Here is a 21,381-nt window from a genome sequence, read left to right on the forward strand (position 1 = left end):
TGAATTTGACATTATCTATTTTGGTGGGGAGAAACAGAAAGGCAACGTATTATTAAGTTGGTGGCAGACTGGGAAATGCTGACGTACAATGAGATTGGGTGTCCTTGTACACCGGTCACTAAAAGCAAACACGCGAGCGCAGCAAACAGTTAAGAATGCAAATAGTATGTTGATCTTCATTATGCCTTTGCTTACTGTGAGGCCATTCACTCCATCATGTCTCTGCCAGCTCCCGGGGAGCAATCCCATTCGTTCCAATGCCCCCCTCCTTATTTTGCAATAATAGGAAACAATAACCTGCTGCATAAAGTAAGTGTCTCCGTGTTTCCCTGTTGCTTGCTTTGCCAATTACCTTAAATCTGGTTACCAGCATTCCCACCAGTGGAAACATTTCCTTTCTACCGACTCTTGCAAATCCCCTCATAAAGTTAAATAATTATATCTCGTAATCTTCTCTGCTCTAAAGAGATCAACCCCAGCTTATCTAGACCACATGTTACCAAAGTCCCGTGGCCCTGACATTGTGCTTCCTCTGCACCTTGCCACAGAAGACCCAGAAGTGCAGGTGATCCAACAGAATCTAAAACTAAAAATGTGTGTGGTATTTTAAAGGGCTGCATATGGAGCAGAAGTGTGAATAATAGAGCATCAAGGACACCAACAGCCTCTGCAAATCAAAGTTGTTCATTTTACATATACAAAGGAAGATAATCATGAGTGGTAAGCTGCCGTATAACTGTAGCATTTTTAACAGATACAATCTAAATGTGTATCTAGACAGGGAATGTAAATGTGGTGTATTTAAATAGGGTAAATGTAGTATAAATAAGTTTGGTATATTAAATAGAGGGTCTATGAATGTGGAACTTTTAAGCAGGTGACGTTTAAATGCAGCATGTTTAAACAAGGGCTATGTAAATGAACTACATTTAAACAGAGACTGTATGAATGTAGTGTATCTAAAAAGGAACAATGTAAATGAAGTATATTTAAACCGATTGTGTAAATGAAGCATATTTAAAGAAGGACAGTAAATGTAGTATATTTAAGAAGGTATTTGCAGCATATTGAAATAGGGGCAGTATAAAGGTAGTATATTTTAACAGTGACTATTTACACAGGGATTTTATTCCATGGTCCACTGCGTTCTCCTACCGGATTCCTTCTTCTTCAGCCCTCGGCCTCTTCTACCTATCACCTCTCAGCTTCTTACATCTCCTTCCCCTCCCCGACCCACTACCTTCCCCCTCTCACCTGAACTCACCTATCCCCTGCCTGCGTGTGCTCCTCCCCCTCCCCCCAACTTCTTATTCTGGCTTCTGCCCTCTTCCTTTCCAGTCCTGATGAAGGGTCTCGGCCCAAAACGTCGACTGTTTATTTCCCTCCATGGATGCTGCCTGACCTGCTGAGTTCCTCCAGCACTTTTTGTGTATTGCTCCAGATCCCAGCATCTGCAGAATTTCTTGTGTCACAGGGATTTTATATATGTTATATAACAATGTACTAAATTGTAGTGTACTAAGCAGGGAGTTTGTAAATGTAGTGTATGTAAACATAGATTTTGTAAATGTGGTATGATTATCAGGGCCTGTATAAATGTACATTTAAACATAGACTGTGCAAATGTAGACACAAGAGATGGCAGACGCTGGGATCTGGAGCAACACACGAAGCTCTGGAGGAACTCAGCGGGTCAGGCAGCATCTATGGGGGGAAATGGACAGTCAACCCGAAACTGCCTGACCCACTGAGTTGCTCCAGTGCTTTGTGTGTTGTGTAAATGTAGTATATTTAAGTGGGTGATATATAAACACAGTATTTTTAAGTAGGGACTATTTAGATGTTGTGAATGTGGTAAATTTAGGTACTAAAATGTAGTGTATTTAATAGGGACTATATAAATGTGTTGTATCTAAACAGTATAAGTGTAGAATACCTAAACAGATTGTGTAGATGTAATATATTTAAATGGATATTATTAATGTAGTAAATTTAAATAGGGACTATTTACGTGTGGTATATTTAAATGACTGTGTAAATATACATTTAAATAGGTCATGTATAACTATATTTAATCTTAATCCTAAAGATAGTACATTTAGACAGGGATTGTGTTTAATGCACTCCTTCTCATTTTCTGGAGCTGTATTTCACACTTTACTGACCGAAAAGCTGAGAGTATACACAAAAATGGAAATTGCTAGAAAGGCTCCTAGACAGAAGTGGTTAAATATTTCTGTAGGGTGAGGTGATCTGTAACCAGTTTATCTGGAAGAATGGGTGTAGTCATTTAACGTGTCAGCAGTTCCGCCGCAGAAAAGCGTGAAGTGGGGCTGAGGTAAGTTGTTGGCTCCTTTGCTTTGGTTTTGTTTGTGTGTCCTGCTAAAATTTGCCTAGATCATGGTTGCTGTGCACATGCTTGGATAAGGGTCTCAATTCTCTACAGCCCTCTTGTTTCGTGCTTCATCCGGCACAGCAGGTAATCGGCACACAAAGGGTCTGTCGTACTCAGAACAGTTGGTCAGTCGCTAGAGTTACAGTTGATGCTCTGTTTTCAGCTCCTGTTTCAGTGAGCTCCATTCCAAGAACAGCACAAAAGAGCATCATGCAGACTTACTTCATCTGGAGCCAGAAGTACATGTTCTGATCAAAGAGGAAGAGAAAGCAAGGCAGGGAGGGATGGAAGTTCATTCATCAAGACTGTGCTGTAGATTTTCAGTGCAGACCTGCTTAACTGAGTAACATCTTATCCAGAAGGAAAACCCAGGAAGTTGGGAGAGAAGTGGGATTCACACTAAACTTTCAACACAGGTCAAAGACATTTGGATGGTTCTTGTGAAGTAGAGGCTGCTGCAATCCCCAAATTCACAGGACAGTCACAAGCCTTTGATTTACTCTACCTGGTGCAAAATATACTGGTAAAGCAAGTACAGAGGTGAGTTTAGTTACGTTTAAACTTATGTACAATTGATCAAATCAAGTTAGAACTGTACCACACTGTAACCACAGTCAGGTCTGATGGCAACAAGCCTGGATGGTTGGCGGGGCAGATTATTCCCATGCAGTCGTTTCCCATTTTTGTCTCACATTCGTTCCATGTTTATCTGTTTTCTTCCTTGAAATCTGGCTCCATCCCTACTCAGTCACAATAGATCCTCTCAATATGATGCCTGGTCTTGGATTACCAATAATAGGATTCAGCAGTGCAAGTGATATTAATCCAGCTGTCATCAGAGAGCACAATGTCCAGCTATTTCCAGATGATACCACACACAGACACACACACAGGGAGAAAACAGTGAACACACACACACACACACACACAGACACACACACACAGACACACACACACAGGCACACACACACAGACACACACACAGACACAGACACACACACAGACACACACACACACTCTCTCTCGCACGTGCACATGCAGACATGTATACAATGAGGGAGAAGTCAGTGGACAGATATACACCCAGACAGTTATAGAGCCACATATAAATATATGAAAATATACAAATTGAGTCATACAACATGGAAATAGGGCCTTTGGCCCACTGAGTCCGCACCGATCATCAAGCACCCATTTACACTAACCCTATATTAATCCCATTTTGTTCTCCACACAGTCCCATCAACTCCCCCCAGATTCTACTACTCACCTTCACACTAGGGGCAATTAACAGCGGCCAATTAACTTAACGACCCATGTGCCTTTAGGATGTGGGAGGAAACCAGAGCACCCGGAGGAAACCCACGTGGTCACAGGGAGAACATACAAACTCCACACGGGCAGCACCAGGGGTCAGGACTGAACCTAGGTTGATGTAGCTGTAAAGAATGTACATAAGCAGGGAGAGCAGGGAGAACAGAGTGAACGTGCACGCACGCACGCACGCAAGATCATGCACACACACATACTTAGATGTAGGGATGGGGACAGAATTAATGCAGATGCTCCATTGTAACAATAGAGGCACCATGGGTCAAATGTTCTCTTTGTTTCGACAATTTCTTGTAAATAAAGAAATAACACTTACCATCTAACTGGATTGCTGAGGGGATGAGCTTCGTGTTGTGGATACACTTATCATCTTGAAGGAGATCTGCTTCCTGGAGAATAGATACCTTGAATCCCCCAAGCTTACTGCAATACCAGTCGTGCTGTAGCAAGAGCCACCATATAGGAAATGGTGCCAATGTGTATTGTTCCAGATTCCAATATCTGCTGATGCTGGAATCTGGAGCAACACAGAAAAATTGCTGGAGGAACTCAGCAGGTCAGGCAGCATCCACGGAGGGAAATAAACAGTCGAGTGGGGATGAGGAAGAAGGTCTGTTAACAAGATAAGTCACAAAATGATTCCTTCTCCATCTTCCAGATCCTTCCGCTCACCCGTTGTTTGCTGATCAGGTGACCATCCTCACTGTGTGGAGGTCGGTTATTTGCCTCCTAATTTATTCCAGGCGGTTGGCAACGTTCACATCTGTAAGTGTCCCTAACTGCATTACAACAGGTGAAGCACATCTGAAGTGTAGCTATTGTTGCAAAGTAGAAAGGCAGCAGTAACCTTCTCCACCCATTGCCTCTCGCACTGATTTCATATCCAAATTAAAGCTATTGGCCGTTTGTTTTAAATAGATAGTGTCTTTATTAAAATAACAAACTGAGGAAATGCTGTATGAGTTAAGTATTCCCACACACAGAGCATCCTGACATGATGATCTGTCTCGGTGATGCTTTTTTTTGTCAGATAATCACTGGCCAATCACCATAAAAAATCCCCTGCTTTTATTCCACTGATGTTTTTTTACTCTGCATCCACAGAGAGAGAGTACGCACCAGGTAGAGTTATGCGTGAGATATCACTGTCATTTTTGATATTCTTGTCATCTTTTGGACTCCTGCAGCTTTTTGGAAAAATCACATTTCTGTCAAATAGCACTTCCAGGCAACTGGTAGCTTCCCTCATTCATCTTCCACACTGCCCCCCTGTCGATGCTATCACTGTCTGCACTTAGATTACATTGTCAATTCGGCTTAACTGCATGTCAGCTCTCAGTGCCTCTGGAATCAATCCCAATTGCATTGTCAGTGACAATGAGCAAGGCTGCAGGTGTAAAAACCTCCACAGACACAGCTGACGAAAAATTGCTGCTGTAGCTTTAACTTACCCTCCAGATGCAGAGCTGTAACAGTTCTACTTAGTGCCAACAAGCCCCCTGCTCATCTTTACCTCTTGTGGCTTTGGGCTCCTATGCAACGTCGGATCACATTTGCATATTCCTGGCGGGTTTGGCGCCTTGTGTCTACAGCATTCACCCTTGTTGAGTCAGGACTGAGTGAGATCTAAGGAAACAAACAACAATCTGCCAGAGGAACTCAGTGGGTCGAGCAGCGGCTGTGGCGGGAAAGGAATCGTTGACGGTTCGGGCCGGAACCCTGCATCAGGACTGAGAGCAGAGAGGCGAGATGAACAGTATAGAGAGGAGAGGGGTAGTGGCAGGAAAGGAGTCCGAGGTGATTGGTGGACTGAGGAGGGGTGTAAGATGACAGGCAGGTGGTGCCATCTCTAATTAGAGCTCTAATGAAAATGAGATTTCAGGTCCACGTTGCATCTTCAGCTTTAGTTCACCTGAGGCGTTCTCCTTCCTCCAGCAAAATGCCACCACTTCTCACACGGATTCACGCTGAAATGGACTTAAAGCCCTTTTCACTCCTGCACAAAAATGTTACAGTCACCAAGTGAATGTGACCAAGTCATCCCCACCTAAGAAATAAGTAGTTGTCAGGATCTTGGAAAGGACATAAAGCAAATAAGTAATGATCAAAGCATTCCTTGGCACCTTGCATGTGATGGAGATATTTATTGGTTCAGTTTACTGAGGGAGCAGTTTCTAGTGCTTCCCATAAGGGTTGTGCCTCATGTTACTTCGGTACTGAGTGCAGTTAATGGACCTCTCTGCTAGGACAAAGCTTGGATTCAAATACCCACCTGTGTTACTTCCCTCATGTTCCCCTCTCAGTAGCATTTCAAGAAGTTAACTTCTGGGTTGGGATGAAGGCAGTGCTAGTTATATCAAACCAAGTTAAAGGTTGGGGTGAGAAGGTGCAGACATTGAGTATTTCATTCCATGCAATTTGTGTTGGCAGAATTGATCCTCAGCAATCTCATAACTGGATGGGATATATAAAAAAAATTCTATTCATGCCGTCTTCAAACACTGGGGTATAGTAGGTCTAAAAATTAAAGGAAATAGGGCTGGGGGAAGGGCTACCCTGGTGCTACCCTGCAGAGTGCTGAATAGTTATAGCATTCTTGGCCCTCCAGTCTGAATGCTTACAGGATGTACCCTCCCTCCCGGTCCATGTCCACTTGTGCTGCGCTCTGCTGTGATCTGGCACGAACCCCTGGCCTCCCCACTGCCGTGCCAGGAACGTGGGCTCCCACAGCGATGAATCATCCCCCTGACTCAGTGTGGAGAGGCCGCCTGTGAGGGCTGGCGTTGGGCGGTCGGTGCAGCCACTCAGTGCTGAGGTGTGGGGCTCAGGGCTGCTCCCCGGGTGAGTGTGACCGCTGCTGGGGGACTGGCAGCACCTGCTGCCTGTGCTGTCAGACCAGCCAGATCCTACTGGAGTCTCTCTCTGCACCCCCTGTTGGGGCTGAAGGAAAACACTGTCTCCCCCTCTCCTTGTTTGGCTTTACAGCCTCCCCAGCCCCGAGGTTTCTCAAATGGCGCTCTCTGACCCTTGAACTTGTTACTGTAGGGAATCTCTCTCTATATAGAACGCAGAACAGTACAGCACAGGAACAGGCCCTTTGGCCCACAATGTTGTGCCGAACTAATCAAGATAGCAACTAAATGCCTAACTAAACTAATCCCTTCTGCCAACACAATGTCCATGTCTTTCCATTCTCTGCACATTCATCTGCTCTATATAATGCTATAATGAACCATTTTAGCACTGGGACTGCATCCTCCTTGTTAAGTGAATAAATTATGCAATTATGACTAAATGTCAAAGTAAATCAGGAAGGTTAAACTTCAACACATCTGAATTTTCTCAGTTTCTGGCATTCACAGTGCACACATTGGCTCTTGTACATATTCTGCTGTCACATTTCCGAAGTTCTTGTGCAATATTCCAAGAGCAGCAAGTAACTTGGGATTGTATCCAATCCCTGGCAGGCCACGACAGGGCATGGGTGTGGCGACATGCTGTGAATCCGATCGCTTGTATTCAGAGAAGGGAAGGCAGGAGGTATCCAACCAATGTACGTCTAAGTTTCTTAACCTAAACTACTTGGAGAGGGAGTTCACAAGAACAGGGAGACAGTCAACATGGAAAACTGTTCTTCACCACTTACCATTCACATCACTTGTCTCGCCGTTCCATTGTACTAGGAATTAAAACTGTTGGCTGTTTATTTTAAAAACGTAGTCTTAATTAAAATAGCAATCTGAGTAAAACAAATACAACGGCAGACTCTGGAAACTGATACAAGAACAGAACGTGCTGAAAGAACTCAGCCAGTCAAGCAGCATCTGTGGAAGGAGAAACACATTAACGTTTCAGCTCAGGGGCTGAGGAAGGGCCCCTCATCCAAAATGTTAGCTGGCTTCTCTTTCCACAGAAGCTGTTTGACTGGCCGAGTTCTTCCAGCACGTTCTGGTTTTGTAGCAAACTGACAGACTGTTAGGCATTCACACTCCAATGGTAACCACCAGCTTTTTATCTGTTTTGTGTTTTCTTCAGAGATTTGTAATGGTTTCTTTACTTAATTTCAGGGAATGGTGGAGAAAATCTGCCATTTTGTGTATCATAATCTTCAACATTTGAAAAGTCTCTCAGTTAACTGAGAACGTGATTAACATATTACCTGAAAGCTGATTCTGCAGCAGGATGAATTTGTTGTTATTAAGCAAATTTATTAAAATACCTGTTTGCACCTTCAGTTCGTTTTCCAGAGCTGCTCCCAGAATCCTGCCCTCTCTATTCAGGGTGGATCTGCCAGGCTCTCGGACACTCACTCCCTCTCCGTCCTCTGTTGGTTGCCAGATGAAAGGCCTGAGAAGAAGACAGCAAATAATTAAAAAGCCAAACAATCGCACAGGTTGAAAATCTGAAATAAAAAAAAACAAACCAGGTATGGTGAAAATACTCAGCAGGTCAGGCAGCATTTGTGGAGAGAGGAACAGTTACTGTTTCAGCTCAATAACCCTTCATCAGAACTGGAAAGAGTTAGAAATCAAACATATTTTATGTTGCAGCGAAGGAGAGGTCGACAGAAGAGGGTGGAGAGAACTTCTTCACTCAGAGGGTGGTGCGAGTGTGGAACGAGCTGCCAGTGGAAGTGGTAGATGCAGGTTCAATTATAACATGTAAGAGAGGTTTGGATAGGTACATGGATGGGAGGGGTTCGGAGGAATATGGTCCGGGTGCAGGTAGATGGGACTAGGCAGAAGATCAGGTCGGCATGGACTAGATGGGCTGAAAGGCCCGTTTCCGTGCTGTGGTACTCTGTGAGTCCAACAAAGGGAAGGTTTGTGGAAGGGCAGAGACCAAGAGAGGCTGTGGCAGTGCCAGCTGAGGTTGATAGAGCTAATTCCAGCTGATCCAGAGGGAATATAAATAGAAGGAGATAAATGAAAACTGAGAAGGTGGGAGAAAGAAAAAAGAAACTTAAAACCATGCTGGATTGATACGATACACACTGGAGATGGTCACTGCTGATGCTGGAAAACAAGTAAAAACTCTGCATTGCTGGAAGGATTCAGCAAATCATGCAACATCTATGCGGATAGAAAAATAATGTTCAGGCTGATGACTTCTCACCCGAACTTGTCAGTTTTGATTTAAACTGCAAAGGTTGGTTATTTGAAATAGTTGATGACTAATTCACACTGACAAACAAGAAATATTAACTCTGTTTCCCTTACCACAGGTGCTGCCTGACCTGCTGAATGTTCCCAGCATTTTTTGCTTGTATTTCCAACAGATTTCCAACATATGCAGTTTTTTTATTTTTGTTTGCCGAATTCAATATTTTCCCGTGTTATTGCCACACATCATTGGCCTTTAGTCACAAGTTTTCTGTTGGACCTTGGCCTTGAAATATGGTAGAATTTCCAATCCAATAATGCATCGAGTTTGCAGTTAATTAGGTCCTGGATCTCCTGATCATTTTCACTAAACCAGCCCTGGTGTGTTGTGGTAGAGAAGTCAACAGTCTCTTCACAGGGCAGTGCCAATGCTGTGAACACTCTGCAACTCTGATTGGTTAAGGGTCATCACGTTGTCTGTGAGATGCCCTCTGAGAAATTACCTTGAGACTTTCAACATTGATTTCCTTGTGGCAATGTTTCAGTTATTACTGTTGTTTTGGGGCTGGGCTGATGGAGATAAACAGGCAGCTTAGGTACGGTCATTCCACAGTTATTGGTTGCTGTCAAGGCATGGGTGATGCAAACATCCTTACGGTCCCTTGCTCCAATGATGACATAATTTAAATAGTGTTTGTGCTGGGAGTGAGGGAAATGTCATGAGGTCTTGTATTTACAGCAACACACAAGATGCTGGAGGAACTCAGCGGGTCAGGCAGCATCTATGAAGGTAAATGGACGGTTGATGTTTTGGGTCGAGAAATGTCTTTTTGTCTCTTTGGTGAAACGCTTTCCTGATAACAGGATCCTGAACACAACTCATTAACCCCTGCTTCCATCTAGGAGCTGATTCTTCACAATCAAAACAATTGCCTTCGTTCATCTATAGCTAAGTATTCCCTCTTGTTCACTTAGGAGATCTTGCACTGATCCCAGGACAGGAAAAGAAGCAACATTCCAAAAAAAAACTTGATAAACCCGTTTGGGTTTACCTTGCACACCTTGACAGAAGCAAAGCAACTTCTTGTAGTTTGATGGAAGGATGGAGTTCACACTGATATGCAACCACAATGACTCTCTCCTGATGTGTTGTGATTAGAATTCTACCTTGTCCACACCCCAGCAGGTAAGGCTCACCCTTTTATTAGCTGGCTGGAATTCAAACACCATACTTCTTGTGTAATGTTGACCTGCCTTCACTTTGTCTTTTGATAGAAACACATTTCTAGCAAAGAGAAATTATATTCCACTACGGAGTTGCCTGCAAACTCCTCTTTGATATACTTAGTAACAGACTTTCCAAAGAATGGTGCACCCCATTCCTCACACTGTTTGGAAGCTATTTGCCAGTGGACTGCATCTGATCTGTCACCTAAGTGGTGTCCTGCTGCTGCCCACATATCAGAATGTTGGCATTTGGGCCCATAGCTGCCTACTACAGATTATCTGATTCGGCTTTAGATGCAGGTTCTGTTCCTTCTCTCCAATCTCTACCCCACAGCCTTCCCCAGAGACTTCCAGGTTTACAGACTCAGGTGGACAGACCCGGGGTAGTTTGGGGCTGAGAAACTCCAACAGCAGCAGGTCAAAACTCAAAGGGGCTTCCAATCGCTTGTTGTCACCCTCCAACAGTTTAGAGCAACGCCAGGACGAATGGGGAAAAAGACAAGTGTGTTGCCTCTCCCACTCTGACAGCACAGCAAGAAGGTAATGCCAGAGCAAAGGATCTCTGCCACGTCAGCTGCTAATTGGATGCACCACCTGTGTGCTTCCAACACTTAGGCAGTTGTGAAAAATGATTCAGATTTTTAACTGCAATTCATCACTGTGGAATGAGAACTGGCAGAGGTCCCCCACGGCTTCCTTATTACCATAGTGACAGCTGCATCAGTGGCCCTTGATTCAATTAATCAAAAGGGTTCAAGGAGGATGAGGGATTAGGTCAATTCTACAAAGATGTTGGGCCAAGAGGCAGGAGCACATCAATAACCAATACACAAGACAAATGGTATGGCTGTAACCTCTTTCTCCCTGCATCCCCAGACTATTTTCAGAACAGTCACAGGGTCAAACTCATGATTCAGTTATGATTGATGTTAGCTTTGCTTTACAGCTGCAACCATAATAGATCTTTCAAATAGCAACAGCCTACCTATCATTAAAACATTGTGTGAAATGAACAGCTTCACTCGCATATACATAAACCATTAACACGAAGAGATTATTTTATACACTCTAGTCAACACTGTATTTCTTTGATTGCTGGTAGTGGTTAGCAGTTCTGGTCAGTTAACTCTCTGTGTTCTTTTCCTTGGAGCCAGTAGCAATGGGCTCTTGGACCAGGCCTTCATGTAAGTGTTGTACATCCCGACCAGTGCAGCCGCTGGTTGCCTTGGAGCTGAGCGAGGACATCAACATGGAAACCAAACGATGGCTGATGTTCAGGATTCAGGCAGAGAAGACAGCTGGTGGTATGAAAGTGGCGATTAACTTTTGGTCAACACGTTTAAGTAAACACCACCTCTAAAATTCCACATTAAGTTGTGACGTCCAAGTCTTCTGATACTGACCTCCATCCCAAGGCTGGGTCAGTGGAGGGGGTGAAGAGGAGTCTGAGTGGAGGGGGAGCATATGTTTGGCTTTCACCTGTGCCCTGTGCATGAATGGACACCTTTCCACCTAACCCCACCTCCCAACGCTTACAGTGCTCCAATCGGGTCTTAGACGGAGGGGAATTATTACTGTTGTTAAGCGCCCCTCTTTGATGGGTTGTAAGCTAGTGATGGGTCTATAATGGACGTGTGGAGTTTATACATCTCGCCTCACTCAGTGTGTAGACAATCAACAGCAGGTCAGGCCCCTAACATTGCTTGAAACTAAAAAGAAACTGCAGATGCTGGAAATCTGAAACACTCACAAGTCAGGCAACATCTGTGGGAAAAGAAACAGCTAATGTTTCAAATCAAAGCCCCTTCATCAGAGTAGAGATGGGAAGTGATTTACTTAATCTGAACCCAGGGCCTTAAATGTGAATAATGTAAACAGTAAAGACACGAGATGTGATTTGTCTATGGTGGATTGGTAATTACATGAAAAGATGTAATTCAGAAAAGGTAGTAGGGATAGTCCAGGGAATTATAGACCAGTGAGCCTTACGTCTGTGGTGGGCAAGCTGTTGGAAATGATTCTTAGAGATAGGATCTATGGGCATTTAGAGAATCATGGTCTGATCAGGGACAGCCAGCATGGCTTTGTGAAGAGCAGATCATGTCTCACAAGCCTGATAGTGTTCTTCAAGGAGGTGACCAGGCAGACTGATGAGGGTAGTGCAGTAGATGTGGTCTACTTGGATTTTAGTAAGGCATTTGACAAGGTTCCACATGGTAGACTTCTTCAGAAGGTCACAGGGCATGGGATCCAGGGAGGCTTGGCCGTGTGGATTCAGAATTGGCTTGCCTGTAGAATGCAGAGGGTTGTGGTGGAGGGAGTGCATTCAGATTGGAAGCTGTGACTAGTGGTGTCCCACAAGGATCGGTTCTGGGACCTCTACTTTTCGTGATTTTTATTAATGACTTGGATGAGGGGGTAGAAGGGTGGGTTAGCAAGTTTGCAGATGACACAAAGGTTGGTGGTGTTGTGGATAGTGTGGAGGACTGTCGAAGATTGCAGAAGGACATTGATAGGATGCAGACCTGGGCTGAGAAGTGGCAGATGGAGTTCAATCTGGCTAAGTGTGAGGTGGTACACTTTGGAAGGACAAACTCCAAGGTGGAGTACAAAGTTAATGGCAGGATTCTGGGTAGTGTGGAGGAGCAGAGGGATCTGGGGGTTCATATCCACAGATCACTGAATGTTGCCTCACAGGTGGATAGGGTAGTTAAGAAAGCTTATGGGATGTTAGCTTTCATAAATCATGGGATCGAGTTTAAGAGCCGTGAGATAATGATGCAGCTCTACAAAACTCTGGTTAGACCACTCTTGGAGTACTGCGTCCAGTTCTGGTCACCTCATTATAGGAAGGATGTGGAAGCATTGGAAAGGGTGCAGAGGAGATTTACTAGGATGCTGCCTGGTTTAGAGTATGGATTATGAGGAGAGACTAAGGGAGCTAGGGCTTTACTCTTTGGAGAGAAGGAGGATGAGAGGAGACATGATAGAGGTGTACAAAATATTAAGAGGAATAGATAGAGTAGACAGCCAGCGCCTCTTTCCCAGGGCACCAATGCTCAATACAAGAGGGCATGGCTTTAAGGTAATGGGTGGGAAGTTCAAGGGAGATATCAGAGGGAGGTTTTTTACCCAGAAAGTGGTTGGTGCATGGAATGCACTACCTAGGGTAGTGGTGGAGGCAGGTACATTGGTCAAATTTCAGAGATTACTAGATAAGCATATGGAGGAATTTAAAATAAGGGGATATGTAGAAGGAAGGGGTTAGATAGTCTTTCTTTTTCAATATTTTTATTAGTTTTCAAATTAATACAGACTAATATATCAATGTTTATACATGTAATACAAAGAGATCAGGAGAACAATCATGACATGGATAATCATAAAGAACAATAACGTTTAAAAAAATCTGTAGATCCAACGATCCGTTAGTGAATGAATATAATATAAAGGAAAAAGATTTATTATAAAATATAAAAGAAAGAAAAAAAAATCCCCAAAACAATAAGAAAATTTATAAACAATATATCAAACCAAACTAAACTAAGGAAAAAAAAATTAAAAAAAACAGAAAAAAAACTGGACTAAAATTTCTCAATAGAAACAGAGCAATATTATGTCGTCAACTCTGTTCCTCTAAATTGAAAGGTTATTATAAAGGGATCTATATCACATGAAAATATTGAATAAATGGACTCCAAACTTCCTCAAATTTAAGTGAAGGATCAACAGTACCACTCCTAATTTTTTCCAAGTTCAAACATGATATAGTTTGAGAGAACCATTGAAAAGTAGTAGGGGGTATTGGATCCTTCCATTTAAGCAAAATGGATCGTTTGGCCATTAATGTAACAAAGGCAATCATACGGTTAGCGGAGGCAGATAGATGGCCAGATTCCATCCTTGGTAAACCAAAAGTTGCAGTGATAGGATGAGGTTGTAAATCAATCTTCAATACTTTTGAAATAATGTTAAAAATATCTTTCCAATATTCTTCCAAAGGGGTTAGATAGTCTTAGGCGAGGTTTAAAGGTCGGTACAACATTGTGGGCCAGAGGGTCTGTATTATGCTGTACTGTTCTATGATTCTGTGATGCAACAGTGAGCCAATAATGGCTAATATTTCAAGAAATAATATACGGTTTACAAGTAAAATACATCCCCAAAATATAAAAGAAAACAACTAGAAAAGTGACTACGTTTATCAAGAGAAGTTAGAGATAGTATGGAATCAAAGGAAAAGGGAATAACCAAAAAACAGCATTCCTGAGGATTGGGACAATATCAGAATTCAGCAAAAGACAAAGACATTGATAAAGAAAGGAACTTAGAATGCGACAGGAGGCTAGCAAGAAACATAAAAACAGCTTGTCAGAGCTTCTATGGATATGTAGAAAGGAAAGGATTACCAAAAGTCAATGTGTAGAGTTTTTCATTTCCCTAACTCATGTAGTTAATATTATCGTCCCAGGTTTGTCAGCTACAACTGCTCCACCTGAGTCTCCCCATAGTATGTCACTCTTCCATCACGTTCAACTCTGCCTCTTTAGTTCTCTCTTTTATTACTGAAAATATCATCCAATGCATATTTTTCTTCTACAGTTGCTCATTTTCTCACGTTCTATTTCCTCTTTATATAGTTGCCCCTCACTTCCATTCATTTTCTTTCTTCCTCAATGACTATTTCATACTACTGCTTCCTCATTCTGTTTCCCATTTTTCTTTTCAGTGTCTCAATCTTCTTTCTGTCTTTGTACACCCAACTCATGTACATACAGATACACAATGTACCCTTTTGTTACCCTGCTTTGCCTTCACGTCACTTTTTACTTTTTGTGTCAGTTTGCCTCTGACCTCACTGTTGTACTTGCTCTAGACACTCTAAAAGGGAAGTCATTAGCATTGGTATTCTTGAAGGATGAGACCAACTAGATGAGGCACTTTCTACATCTGTAACCCTGCAACATTGTTTGTCCCTCTTTCCTTCTTCCTTGAGCAGGTGCTGAACTAATGGTCCACCCTGGTGAAGATGATGATGGGAACATGCTCCTTGTTTCTGCATCTCGACACGTCCTCCTGAGGACAGCTGAGGTTCTCGGACTTTACAAACTTTACAAAGATGGCTCCATGATCTCATTTTCCTACAGGGACAGGAGAAATTTTGAAAACTCAGGTATCATTTTCACATTAGAAGAAGAGATGCTCCCCAGCTTTGCCGTTGCTTCACTCCTGTGTCTTCCTTTCAGATAATATTGACGAATTTCTGACTTTAGCCGAGCGTCAGTTCATCGTTCTGCGAACGCTGGAGAACATAAAAGCTGTGGATGAAAAATATATTCCAGGATATCCCACAAAGTCCCTCTATCCGGGAGAAGCAATTTGTAAGTTCTAAGACTGGGAAACAGTTCTACACCATAATTGGCATTTTTACTCTTTGAAATATGAGTAACATTCAAATTATTTCATCTTTCATAAGTTGAACACCACAAAAATGTGGGAAACTCCACAGTGATCCATGCATTGCAGTTTCCATTCCTCCAGAGAAACGATCACAGCTCGCAATTCCTATACAACACAAATTAACGGCATCACAAGTGCTTTCTGTTAGCCTCAGTTCAAGAATAAAGCCAACAAAAAACTTGGAAAACATATGATCTATGCTTTCTTCATACTTAATAATGTATGGTGTACACAGAGTAAATGTCTGATCTATGCTTTCTCATACCATCATGGGTGGTGAGGAGCATGCTCAGGTATACATTGACTAGAAAATGGAAATATAAAAACCTGTTGGTTTAGTCCAAGTGGAAGGATATTAGAGTTCATGGGCTGTTATTCCTGTAGGCTAACCATCATGCCATTGAGCTAAAGAAGATTCACTTCGCAGTGAAGAATACACATGCTGAGGCTCTGGGATACCCATCTACCATTACCCACACAGGAAACTTGCTTTAGCTGCTGAGCCTAGCTCTATTGTGGAGAAGGACCTTCCGGGAGCTTTCTAACCTTATCTTCCAATGTTTTTGCTGTCATGGGAAACTGGATATTTCTGATTTATGCAAACGACTTGGACGCAGAAACAGTGCAAATTTAATCAACTGAAATGATGCAATGGAACTGATTCAGCTCAGATACCGCTGCTGGGCATATTATGTGAGTGAGCCTAATAAAAGCACAGACGATGTACAAAAGGGTATGATCTTTCGTTGAGATGTTTGAAAATGATAAGGGTTTGGGGAGAGCAAATAAAGGGTTTCTATGGGCAGGAGGATGTGTAACCAAAGGACAGAGCTTGAAGGTAATTGGCAAAGGAGCTGGAAATGAACTGAGGGGAAGATTCTTTGTCAGCAGTGAACTATTAGGATCTGGAGTTCATAGAAAAGGGGAAAACATGCAATAATTTTCTAAAGTGAATTGGGAGTCGCCTTGAAGTCATTTGCAGGGCTATGAGGAAAGAGCAGAGGGAATTGGACTGATTGGATCATTCCTTCTTGGAGTTGGCTCAGGCAAGATGCACCAAATGACTTGCTGTATGATCCTCTGATCAAGGTAAGGAACATGAGGAGGAATAGGCCATCCAGCCCCTCAGACTTGCTGCCCCAGTCAATGAGATCATGAGTGATCTGATGATTGGCTTCAATACTACTTTTCTGCCTGATTCTCATAACCCTTGACCCCTGCACTCCAAAGATCCACTTCCACAGCTCTTTGGGGTAGAGCATTCCAAAGATTCAAGCCTCAGGGAAGAAATTCCTCCTCACTTCCCCCTTTAGATGAAATGTTTCCTAGTTGTGGATTCCTCCACTAAGGCATTGTATCCTCATTCACTCTGTCAATAGTCAGCTCCAAATCTTGTACATTTTAATGTGGATGTGATGTGGCATGTTGTGCATAGGAAGGAAAAATAGGAGACACACACCTTTAAAGTAACTGTGATCTGGGAGTCTCTGCAGGTTCAACAAAAGCCATAGAATATTTAACATTAACACAAACCGGAGACTATATCAGTCTTTAGTCCTGATAGAAGTTTATAAAATTATGAGAGGCATAGACAGGGTAAACAGGCAGAATCTTATGCCCCGGGTGGAAATGTCAAGTGCTAGAGGACTTGCATTTAAGGTGAGAGGGGAAATTTTAAAGATGTGTGAGGCAAGTTTTTTTTACACGGAGAGTGGTAGGTGCTTGGAAAGAGCTGCCAGGGAGAGTGGTGGAAACAGATACAATAGTGGATTTTATGAGGCTGTTAGATAGACACATGAATATGCAGGGAACGGAGGGGTATGGATCGTGTGCAGGAAGGAGAGAATTGGTTTAATTTGGCACCATGTTTGGCACAGACGTTGTGGGCCAAAGGGCCTGTTCCTGTGCTGTACTGTTCTATGTTCCATGTACAAACAGTAGAAAATGAGTCAGGATCAAATAGTATGGTGCCCTGGTCAAATGGTACCTTAAGTATTGTGTCCTAATTCTGGTCATTGAGAAACAAGGGAGAGATTGGTCAACTGGCGATAATAGGAGAGAAGGTTCACAAGTCCAAGCTGAGGTACGAGAAAAAATTGGAACAACTTGGCCTAAATGAAATGCGATCTGAAAAAAAAATTCACAATTAACTCCATTTCAAATTTCAGTTAGGGATAATCCGTCTTGTTGCAACAAGTTCAATGTTTTATATAAAGGACCTCGAAGCAAAATCTGTAATGATCACAGAAGCCTTGAACAAATGGATGTGACAGCTTTGATTAGTGTCCACATGCTCAGTCCTCACATGTTTGTCTTCAGTTAACAGGTTGCAGAAAACCAAGCTTCTGCATGCCTTCTATCCATTGCATCATGAGGAGATGCTGAATGAGCTGGAATCACACTGGTACTCTCACAGGAAGCTGACACTACAACCCATTGGTGAGCAGACCAAAGTCTGAAGGTGGTCCATACACTTTGCGAGCTGTTTTACAGGGAGCGAGACTGGCTGCATCAGTCCCCTTATCTCTCCACACGATGGTCACCCAACTGCCCTGTGCCCTGGCAACTGTACCTAAAATCTTTCCGAACACCAACTTACCAACAACAAATCTAAATGTAGATCTAATCTAAATGTATGGTTATGCTTAGACTTTATCAGAACTCTCTCTGTTGCTTTTCTCATCTCAGCTTCTATGATCTTTTGACATAACTTTACAGTTGTTCAACTACCCCTGCTCACATTTAGTAGTTTCACTGTTCTTACCTGGCAACAGCTGGTGTGTTTTTATTTCTTCCTTTTATTTCCCTTCTTGTGCAAGTTCAATCACTCCACTTGCTAAATAATCAAAATGAAAATAAAACATTAAACCAAATTTTTCATGTCGGAGGTTCAACACTTTCGGTGGGGTTCTATATTGTGGGTTGTGTCAAGGATGCTATGTACTATGGGATGTGATGATGGTTATAGTCAAGTTTATTGTCATGTACACAAGTGCGGTGAGGTACAGGTACAATGTAAAACTTGCTTGTAGCAGCATCACAGGCACGGACATTCTGACAACACACAGAACACATACATAAATTATTCAAGACAGTGGAGAAGAAAAAGACTGTGTAAAACAAGACTTTATGCAGATTAATGTGTGGACGTTAGTGTGGGACTTCAAGCTTCTGTACCTCCTGCCCGAGGGTATCAGAAAGAAGATGGCATGACATGGATGGTGGGGAACTTTGATGATAGATGCTGCCTTCTTGAGGCAGCATCTCATGTAGATGCTTTCAGTGGTGGGGACGGATGTGCCCTTGAAGGATCGGGCTGCTGCAGTGGTGGGAAAATCCAGTAAATCATATGATACAACAGGGATATTTTATGTCGTATGTGTGGCATCCTCTGTGCTTCAGTATGGTTAAAGTAAGTGTCCAATGGAGAGTTTCTGGGGTACAAATGGATGATGGGAATCTAACACAACCATGGATTGCCACACTCTGATCTCAGTTTCTTTCCTAATATTAGAGCAAGACATCAGGCACCATAGAAAAATATTTCACAGGTTTATTGTTTCATTATCCTCTGTACTTTTTTACAGATTCAATTTGCAGATATTACGGTGGTTCTATTGCCATGTACTTCAGCTTTCTGGAATTCTTCACCTGTTCACTTGCACCAATGGCAATCTTCGGTACCATGGTGTTTGCTCTATCGATGGGCACTGTCGACAAATGCATCCTGTTTTCAGTTTTCAATATAATCTGGTCGACTGTGATCATGGAGTTATGGAAACGGCACAGCTTCGTCCTAGCCTACACCTGGGGCACACTGCAGATGAACAGTCAATTTGAGGAGCCCCGCATGGGTTACAAAGGCCCAATGGGTACAAACCCCATCACCCATCGCCGCCAGCCTTATTATCCCACATGGAAACGCAAAGTGAAAATCTGGCTTGTTTCTGTTCCAGTCCTGTGTTTGTTTCTTGCCTTCTCTCTCTACGGGATGTTTATTTTCTTAAGGCTGGAGGCTTGGGTCAAGGCCTTATATAGTGAAAATGAAGACTGCTGGGGCTGTATGCTGTATATACCGGGCATTCTTCACACTCTCTGCATTACTGCCCTCAATGTCTGCTACAAAGAGATCGCCGAAGTGCTGACAGAATGGGGTAAGGGTGTGTTGAGAACTGATGATAGAGTGCAGTCATGTGGCTGTATACTGCTAGTGGCAATAGTCCCCACCAGCCCTGCTTTTAAAGGAAGCCTTTGGACAAACTATTAGTGGCTTCAGGGTTATGTGGATCCTGTAGAGGTGCTACCTCACTTTGTCTGACAGCATGGCTGGGAACTGGAGCTCCCTAAAATTCCAGGATGCAGCATTTTTTTGTCCTGGGCCACCCTGCTTCCTTAAACAGCCCTACAACTATGTTGATTTTCCCCTAACTATTGACAGCATGTCCCAATGTGGTGGCCCAATGATGGCATTATATGTGGGTATCACCACCCAGTGATAACACACTCCCCCCCTCAGTCAGAAGGCTGTGTGCTCTCTACTTAAACAAATAACCAGGCTGCAGTGCCAAGGGAGTGTTGCACTGTCAAAGGTGCCATCCTCCACATCAAACAAGAAACTGGAGCCAAATCTGCACCTTAGGTGGACATGAAAGGTCCTATGGTAATATTTGATGGTATCCATCCTCAACCAACATCTCCTGGTGGTTGTCTGGTATTTTATCATTTTGCTCTTTGTGCCAAAATTAGCTGTTGCAACATTGGAATGGTGACAGTGCTGGGGGGGGGGGGAACGGCGCAGGTGAGTGGGGGAGTGTGGGGGTGTGGTGTTGATGGCGGTGACTAGTGCGAAAGAAAAGCCATGAAGAAGATAGAAAAAAGGCTAACAAGGGTGGAAGATTTAGCGGAAAAGTGTTTTTAAAAAACGTATTGCATCTTTTTTTCCAGAAAATCATCGATTGGAATCCTCTTTCCAAAACCATTTGACAGTAAAAGTGCTGGTGGTAAGTACATGCGAACACTTGCCATACATCCAAATTTGTCATGTTTTAAAGTGATGCAGTCTCAGCTACGAAGGCTGTCATGCCACATACCATCTTCAAAGGAGGCTGGTGCAAGACTCTACCGATAAGACAACATGGGGTCTTCTCAAACTTTCCAACTAGGCCAATTCTTGCCTTGATTGGGTCACGTCCGGCTGTGTATCCACAAGGGCCAATCACGGCTTGAGCTTTATACTGTCACTCATGATGCAATGGTGTGTCACCCAAAGGCACAGTAAATGGGTAGACCTAGAAGTCTGATGGTGCACACTCCTATTGTGTGTGCAGTACTGTAGGTAGGAGGTACGTGCAAGTATCCTGTGCCAGCAGAGCACCCAACACTTTCATGGTAGGTGAGCCTTACTCAGCATCCATGAGCTGATAATCAAACCCACATGTGTGCACATTGAGGCCCAATACCTGTTTTGAGCCAATATAAAACAGTTTGTGGTTCACCACAGGATTAATACCTTTTACTGCCACTTTGAGGGTTACATTTGCTGCCTTCACATGCAGAAGGGTTATCAGTCCATCTGATAATGGAATCAAATAAGGTTACTTCCATTGGAAAAACTTTAAATACAATTCCAAAAATGTTTCAGACATCCTTAATGATTAGTGTTGCTATTAAAATATTTAAAATCCAAGGACAATTATTAATTTTACTCTTCATTTTCAGTTTCGCTTTGTCAATTGCTTTTCTGCCCTGTTCTACATCTCCTTCTACCTCCAGGACCTCGAGCTCCTCAGAAAGGTAGGCATTTGCAAATGGTCTCCAGGTCCAATGCACCATAATTGCACTGTAGTTAGAACATATCGAGGATGA

General features: G+C 43.0%; 1 protein-coding gene across 11 annotated transcripts in view; it reads left to right on the top strand.

The window, feature by feature from the left end:
• The window catches only part of ano10b (anoctamin 10b), a 36,135-nt gene that overhangs the window by 1,723 nt on the left and 13,031 nt on the right, over positions 1-21,381 (top strand). The window contains exons 1-12 of one of the 11 annotated variants that reach the window (XM_052028178.1): positions 31-164; positions 613-720; positions 2,559-2,935; positions 4,386-4,492; positions 9,805-10,015; positions 11,207-11,360; positions 15,056-15,229; positions 15,303-15,437; positions 17,836-17,955; positions 19,104-19,670; positions 20,461-20,516; positions 21,235-21,309. In XM_052028178.1, the coding sequence (XP_051884138.1) occupies positions 11,216-11,360; positions 15,056-15,229; positions 15,303-15,437; positions 17,836-17,955; positions 19,104-19,670; positions 20,461-20,516; positions 21,235-21,309 (1,272 nt within the window). In that variant the 5' untranslated portion in view covers positions 31-164; positions 613-720; positions 2,559-2,935; ... (1 more) ...; positions 9,805-10,015; positions 11,207-11,215. Of the gene's footprint in view, positions 1-30; positions 165-272; positions 310-345; positions 721-2,305; positions 2,339-2,558; positions 2,936-4,385; positions 4,493-9,804; positions 10,016-11,206; positions 11,361-15,055; positions 15,230-15,302; positions 15,438-17,835; positions 17,956-19,103; positions 19,671-20,460; positions 20,517-21,234; positions 21,310-21,381 lie in introns of those variants that run through there. The other 10 variants (XM_052028179.1, XM_052028176.1, XM_052028186.1 and 7 more) reach the window with 10 other exon arrangements.

The sequence above is a fragment of the Pristis pectinata genome, chromosome 13, assembly GCF_009764475.1.
Source record: "Pristis pectinata isolate sPriPec2 chromosome 13, sPriPec2.1.pri, whole genome shotgun sequence".
NCBI lineage: Eukaryota > Metazoa > Chordata > Chondrichthyes > Rhinopristiformes > Pristidae > Pristis > Pristis pectinata.